Here is a 7,789-nt window from a genome sequence, read left to right on the forward strand (position 1 = left end):
AAATGACACTTTTTATGGATATCTTTAAGAAATGGCTTTCTTCTTGCCACTCTTCCATAAAGGCCAGATTTGTGCAATATACGACTGATTGTTGTCCTATGGACAGAGTCTCCCACCTCAGCTGTAGATCTCTGCAGTTCATCCAGAGTGATCATGGGCCTCTTGGCTGCATCTCTGATCAGTCTTCTCCTTAGCTGAAAGTTTAGAGGGACGGCCAGGTCTTGGTAGATTTGTAGTGGTCTGATACTCCTTCCATTTCAATATTATCGCTTGCACAGTGCTCCTTGGGATGTTTAAAGCTTGGGAAATATTTTTGTATCCAAATCCGGCTTTAAACTTCTTCACAACAGTATCTCGGACCTGCCTGGTGTGTTCCTTGTTCTTCATGATGCTCTCTGCGCTTTTAACGGACCTCTGAGACTATCACAGTGCAGGTGCATTTATACGGAGACTTGATTACACACAGGTGGATTGTATTTATCATCATTAGTCATTTAGGTCAACATTGGATCATTCAGAGATCCTCACTGAACTTCTGGAGAGAGTTTGCTGCACTGAAAGTAAAGGGGCTGAATAATTTTGCACGCCCAATTTTTCAGTTTTTTATTTGTTAAAAAAGTTTGAAATATCCAATAAATGTCGTTCCACTTCATGATTGTGTCCCACTTGTTGTTGATTCTTCACAAAAAAATACAGTTTTATATCTTTGTTTGAAGCCTGAAATGTGGCAAAAGGTTGCAAAGTTCAAGGGGGCCGAATACTTTCGCAAGGCACTGTATGTATTCCCAGTCATGTGAAATCCATAGATGAGGGCCTAATGAATGTATTTAAATTGACTGATTTCCTTATGAACTGTAACTCAGTAATATCTTTGAAATTGTTGCATTTATATTTTTGTTCAGTAATATATATATATATATATATATATACACACATACATACACACATACATACACTATAGTGGCACTGTAAATGAAGTCATTCCAATATGTTATAATCTACGTTTAAGATAATCACAAGGCTGTAAATCATTCAGTGGTTTATTTATTATACATTAAAGACTACATTGCTTATAATAAAATTTAACAACAATCACATTTTCATTCAATTTTATAATATTTTACTATTATGAGTAGTGCGTAATAATCAATCTCTGAACTTCCAAACTAAACATGAGTTCAGGTTTTCATATCAATAACAGACTTGCAAACATGCCCGCATTTTGCGTACCAACTACGCAATTTTCTGTCCATGTACGCGCGGACGAGATCAGAGATAAAAGTAGGCAGAAATGAATAGGGCCTGGTTTATTTTTTACATACATCCTCTGAGTAAATCTAACATCCCGATTGTCGAGCTGCAACACAGACATGTACGGCGTTTGTGCCAACGGGCATGGAGATGAATACATCATTATTCGAGGTAGATATTGTAATGAAGTGCTATTTCGGTACAGATATTCTGACTGCCCTCGTTGCCAAGAAGGTTTCAGTGACTGCCAGAGGAACTGTTTGCCACGAGAAGTCTACCCTGATGCGCAAGGCTAAATCTGCTAGCTACCAGGCAAATCTGTCTACGGAAATTATCTTAATCTCCAGAAGATTTGTTCTCATCCACTGTTTCCTATCATAGCTTTGTCGTTTTTATTATGGTTAACATGTTTGAGACTGATGCTCTGCTTCAAACATTTGTTCTTATCATTCGAGTTTAATCATGGATAAGACGTTTGTACATTTTCTCCCTAAATAAACAACTTATTTGTTTTATAGAATGTAAAAATAAAAAAAACTCTAAGAATAAAGGCCCTTTGTGCGTTCTTTCTAATTAGATCTTGTTAGTGACTTTTACCATATGTGTAAATGGAATGCTGTCAAGAAAGTATTCCAGCCTAATAAAGACTTGATTTGGTACAATTCTATTATTGCGATCAGACACACAAACGGTGCGCGCACGAGCGTGCAGGGGGAAAGAAAACCCTTGAATCTCCAATTTGCCGTTCGCGTCTGGTACTCTAAAAAGCTGGACAGGGTTGGCAGGTCTGCAATTAATGATGTAAATTGAACAAACAAAACTAAGTCTACTTAACTTCCAGAAATAAAATGAGTATTTAAATATAGAGACTGACAATTGACAGGACAGTCTAATTTATTACAGAATTGGAATGACCCAAACTCTGTATAATATATGGCCAGTAAGCTATAGACCTACACTACACTACTGACAGTAACAGATATCATACTGAATAATGGGATTTTATTTTCTTGACACAGATTCATTCTAGTCCTGGCCTAGAAAGCAGTTTCAATGGATATTCTCTATTGAGCTCACTATTTAGTCCATTGGGAATAGGGTTAATCTGATCCTGGAAACTGGCTCAATCTTTATTTTTTATAATTGTATTAGATATTAGATTCCCTGGGAACATTGGCCACACAACAACCAACATATTTTTTGCATTTTTATATATTTCTCTTTTATAGAATTTTCCAATTTCACTGTTTTCACATGGGAAAGCACCCTAGCACTCTGATTTGTGATTTGGCTTTGGGTGTAAAAAATATTTCAGACAGTCTGGGAAACCAGACAAATAGGTTTAAACCTGGCTTACATGACAGATTGTTGTTAGAGGAGATGTTGAATCAGGGGACTGAACAGCAGGACAAATAACATAAGCAGAGAGGAGGACCTGTTATATGTTGATTTACCTGGAGAGAAAAGATTGAAACAACTTGTTCAGACCTGTCCATCACTCTGCAGTATCATCAATTTGGTATGCTTTCCGTGCACAATAAGTATCTTGAATGAACTGCATTCTAACCTCTGTGTCTTACCGATAGGTGCTTGTTTGCCCTGGATCTCATGGAATTTTTGAGTTTCATCAACCTGATATGCTAAGGGAGAAAAAATGTAGTAGTTAGAAATCCCAAACATTACTTATATTATTAACCAAGTTCTTCATAAGTATACCCAGAGAGGGTGATCTGTTGCCACCATGGCTCAGGTATGTTACCTTCCACTGTAAGATGAACCGTGCTAACCGGCAGCCCGTGGGAATCCAACACGGTATATGTCCCACAGTCGTCTATCTTCAACCCTTTGAGGACCACAAACCCTTTGACCTCCTTAAGACGACCACTGTTGACCTCCTCTTCACCCCTCATCCACAGGACCGTCATCTCTGTGCTGTTCCTCCCCTGGAAGACCACTTTCTTGGCCTGGGGAGTGTGGAGCTTCAGGTCCAGGGTTTCACCCTCCCTCAAGGACTCCTCGGACGTGTGGTCTGGAGAGAATTACAGAAGAAATTAGGTAAGAGATCGTGAGGAAAGTGGAATGCTGGACCAATCTAAAAAGGTCACTTCTGCACTTTTCAGGTGGTCTAAATGAGGTGCAGAGCCATAAAGTTAACTTCTGATCACTTTCACCTGGCCTTATAGCCCCGCCTTGTAGTAAAGATAGTTCTACCCTTACCATGGACTGAGAGCTGGACACTCTGGATGAACACCCGTCTCTTATTACGTGCCCTGTCAACCACCATGAAGCTCTCGTAAAGCCCCACATCCCCAAACTGCACGTCATGCAAGATCAGAGAGCAGTCTCCCTGCCACAGCTTTTCCTCAGGTACCTCCACCCGCCCCTCAAACTCGGTTGCCTGCCACCGTTGCGCCCCCATCTGTTCAAACACTGTCTCATCAGGTGTCTGCCACTGGACATGGCAAACTGGGATTTTGTCTAGCTGGGACTTCCACTTGCAGGGAAGGATGGCTTGGCTTCCCACATTGCAAGAGATGGAGACAGGAATGGAATGCAGGGGGGAGGAGGCTGTAGGAGAGTTGGAACCAATGATTGGCAAAAAAAACTACAAATCCATGATTAAGCAATTAGAACATGAACACAGGGTGTGGTATATGGCCAATATACTACGGCTAAGGGCTGTTCTTATGCATGACGCAACGCGGAGTGTCTGGATACAGCCCTTCGCCATTGGGGCAGCAGGGTAGCATAGTGGTTAGAGCGTTGGACTAGTAACTGAAAGGTTGCAAGTTCAAATCCCCAAGCTGACAAAGTACAAATCTGTCGTTCTGACCCTGAACAGGCAGTTCAGGGCCACTGTTCCTAGGCCGTCATTGAAAATAAGAATTTGTTCTTAACTGACTTGCCTAGTTAAATAAAGGTTAAAAAAATGTAATAATAAAATGGTATATTGGCAATATACCACCAACCCCGAGGTGCCTTATTGCTATTATAAACTGGTTACCAATGTAATTAGAGCAGTAAAATTACATGTTGTCATACCCATGGTATATGTTCTGATGTACCACGGCTTTCAGCCAATCAGTATTCAGGGCTTGAACCATCCAGTTTAATTGTGGATAGAGTTAATTTATACTCACCAACATAGCCGACAATCCACAGACAATGAAGATGTATGAAATGTCTAAAAAAAGAAAAGGAAGAAGAAGCAGGATAAGAGGAAAGCATATGTGTGTGTATATATATAGTGCCTTGCGAAAGTATTCGGCCCCCTTGAACTTTGCGACCTTTTGCCACATTTCAGGCTTCAAACATAAAGATATAAAACTGTATTTTTTTGTGAAGAATCAACAACAAGTGGGACACAATCATGAAGTGGAACAACATTTATTGGATATTTCAAACTTTTTTAACAAATCAAAAACTGAAAAATTGGGCGTGCAAAATTATTCAGCCCCTTTACTTTCAGTGCAGCAAACTCTCTCCAGAAGTTCAGTGAGGATCTCTGAATGATCCAATGTTGACCTAAATGACTAATGATGATAAATACAATCCACCTGTGTGTAATCAAGTCTCCGTATAAATGCACCTGCACTGTGATAGTCTCAGAGGTCCGTTAAAAGCGCAGAGAGCATCATGAAGAACAAGGAACACACCAGGCAGGTCCGATCTTTATCCATATCTTTATGTTTGAAGCCTGAAATGTGGCAAAAGGTCGTAAAGTTCAAGGGGGCCGAATACTTTCGCAAGGCACTGTATATATATGCTATTGATACAAAGCATTATGGCCCTCGCTACATAGTCATCAGACCCACTGGCTCCAGGTCATCTATAAGTCTTTGCTAGGTAAAGCTCCGCCTTATCTCAGCTCACTGGTCACGATAACAACACCCACCCGTAGCACGTACTCCAGCAGGTATATCTCACTGGTCATCCCCAAAGCCAACACCTCCTTTGGCCGCCTTTCCTTCCTGTTCTGCTGCCAATGACTGGAACGAATTGAAAAATCTCAGATTTTTGTTTCCCTCACCAACTTTAAACATCCGCTATCTGAGCAGCTAACCGACCGCTGCAGCTGTACATAGCCCACCTGTAAATAGCCCACCCAACCTACCTACCTCATCCCAATATTGTTTTATTTACTTTTCTGCTCTTTTGCACACCAGTATTTCTACTTGCACATCATCATCTGCTCATCTATCACTCCAGTGTTAACTTGCTAAATTGTAATTACTCCGCTACTATGGCCTATTTATTGCCTTACCTCCTCACGCCATTTGCACACACTGTATATAGACTTATTTTTTTCTCCATTATGTTATTGACTATACGCTTGTTTATTCCATGAGTAACTCTGTGTTGTTTGTGTCGCACTGCTTTGCTTTATCTTGGCCAGGTCGCAGTTGTAAATGAGAACTTGTTCTCAACTAGCTAATCTGGTTAAATAAAGGTGAAATAAAAAATAAAATGTAAAAACTGTGGTCAAACCAAAGTCATAATTAGAAAAAAATTCTACAATTGGTTTTACTTTCATATACAGCAAAATGATCTCAAATAATTTAAAAGTTTGAAACAACATCACTAGCATATCTGACACTAATTTATATTATTGCTTTAAAATATAAAGATTTTGTCAACGGCAATAAATCAGTTTCGTTTCTCCAAACCAGTCAGGTTTCTAAATATAAAGATGTTGTCAACGGCAATAGATCAGTTTCGTTTCTCCAAACCAGTTAGGTTGCTATTGAGTTTCTTTAAAGTGGCTGGCTGTGTGCCCTTCTCTGAAAACGAAAGTTAAGAATATTGCGTTCCTAATGCACGCCATGCATCTAATTTAGTAAACAAACTTGTCCATACATGATGTCATCCACCAAGAAATGCGTACATCTTTCTACTCGTTTAAATTAGTTGCCCGATGTGAGCGCTTAGCCTAGTGATGCACAGTGAATACAATAGAAAACAAGCATTTTATCTGGGCAGATACAAAAAAAAAATCTCTATTTGACTCTAAGAACTGTTTAAATAATTTGCTAATTAAAATAAATACATGTGTGTCGCTTACCGGTCCCTGTCTATGCCATACATTTTCATTGTAAATGAAAATGCGAGTAGGTTGACTCCTCGAACTTGCAACAAACTGCCAGTAGGTTGTGTCCCAGAAAGTTGTGATGGAGCAGTGGCAGCAAGCAAAGTAGTACAAGCCTCTGGAGCGTCAGCTGAGTTACCAGAAACGAAACCTGGAGGGGGAGTCCTGCCTACTAATTAGAGATTAATTTCATTTTAAGGACGGGGAACTTCGCAGCAAACAACCAGCCACACACTGCAAGCTACATTGTCTCAAAATCGCAGCTCAGCTTTTGCACAACAAATGTGGTGGTCTCTCTCAGGTCCATAAGTACCACAGTCATTCAGGGCAGGTGCACCTGTTTTGAGTCCCACATTTTTAGCCCAAAAATATATATCATTGAGTTAATAAAGCTGCATACAAACATGGTCTCTTTTTTGTTTTCCTGGGTAAGGCAGCTCCAAAATGCAGGTGTTTCAGCATAGCTCAGCGCTTTCTGTGGTGGTGGGGAAAGCCAGCAGAAAATATGGAGTGTTTCGCCGTGATTGGCTCAGTGTTCTGTCACTCATGGGGACACTAAATCAAGTCTAAAGGGAGACCTCGAAAATTTTAGCCCTTTGGGTGCTGCCATGGAGTTACATTAGAAGTGCCCATCTAAAGAGGCTCAAGGTTATTGACCAAAGAAAATATTATGTTATGCTTTGATTGGATGGATCATGTCAACATCATCCTTTCAAAATCTTAGCAGTCATTATCATGAATCAAGTCGACAATCGACTGGCAAATCCTTTTCAATCTTTGTCATATGAAGAGAAATAATGAAGAGAAATTATAGATAAAACGTATCGGTGCTCATCGGCTATTGGACATAAACATTTCACAAGTTGGAAATCATAAATTCAACAATGAGTGGTTTGAAAGGAAGTAAGCACAGCACAACAAGGTGAGTCAAAAAATGTATTGTATGCCTCTGTGTAAATGATGTAATATGCCAGGGAAATATATATATACTACAGAAAAGTAATACTAAGTGTATGTTGTGTAGTAAGCTGTTAGTAGCCCATGTGCCTCATGCTAATAATTTGGGCCCTTTCCCCTCTTAATTTCACCTACTGTTCTTACTTGGCACATGTAGCCTATAGCCTGTTTTAGAGAAATGTAATAATCGAATATTGTAAGAGCTTTCATTGTCTGTGTCCCGGCCGTCTTCCTGGAAGGAATAAGTGGACCAAAGCACAGCGTGGTGAGCGTACATATTCCTTAATTTCTTTTTTTTTTAATGATGCCAACAAACGAAGAAACAACCGTGAAGCTTACAGGGCTTTAGTGCCACAAACAAAGTTAACTACCCACACTGTAAGGATGGAAAAAGGGCTACCTAAGTATGGTTCCCAATCAGAGACAATGATAGACAGCTGTCCCTGATTGAGAACCATACCCGGCCAAAACATAGAAATAAAGAAACATAGAAAA

General features: G+C 39.9%; 1 protein-coding gene across 1 annotated transcript; it reads right to left on the bottom strand.

Annotated features, from left to right (window-relative positions):
• Positions 1–1,024: 1,024 nt before the first annotated feature.
• LOC109903593 (uncharacterized) lies at positions 1,025–6,799 on the bottom strand. Its single transcript, XM_020500392.2, has 6 exons — positions 6,314–6,799; positions 4,392–4,435; positions 3,469–3,819; positions 3,011–3,280; positions 2,832–2,891; positions 1,025–2,705 (listed from the first exon to the last, which is right to left on the bottom strand). The coding sequence occupies exons 1-6, from the start codon at positions 6,340–6,342 to the stop codon at positions 2,623–2,625; spliced, it is 837 nt and encodes a 278-aa protein (XP_020355981.1). The 5' UTR covers positions 6,343–6,799; the 3' UTR covers positions 1,025–2,622.
• Positions 6,800–7,789: the final 990 nt, after the last annotated feature.

The sequence above is a fragment of the Oncorhynchus kisutch genome, linkage group LG14 (assembly GCF_002021735.2).
Source record: "Oncorhynchus kisutch isolate 150728-3 linkage group LG14, Okis_V2, whole genome shotgun sequence".
Lineage (NCBI taxonomy): Eukaryota > Metazoa > Chordata > Actinopteri > Salmoniformes > Salmonidae > Oncorhynchus > Oncorhynchus kisutch.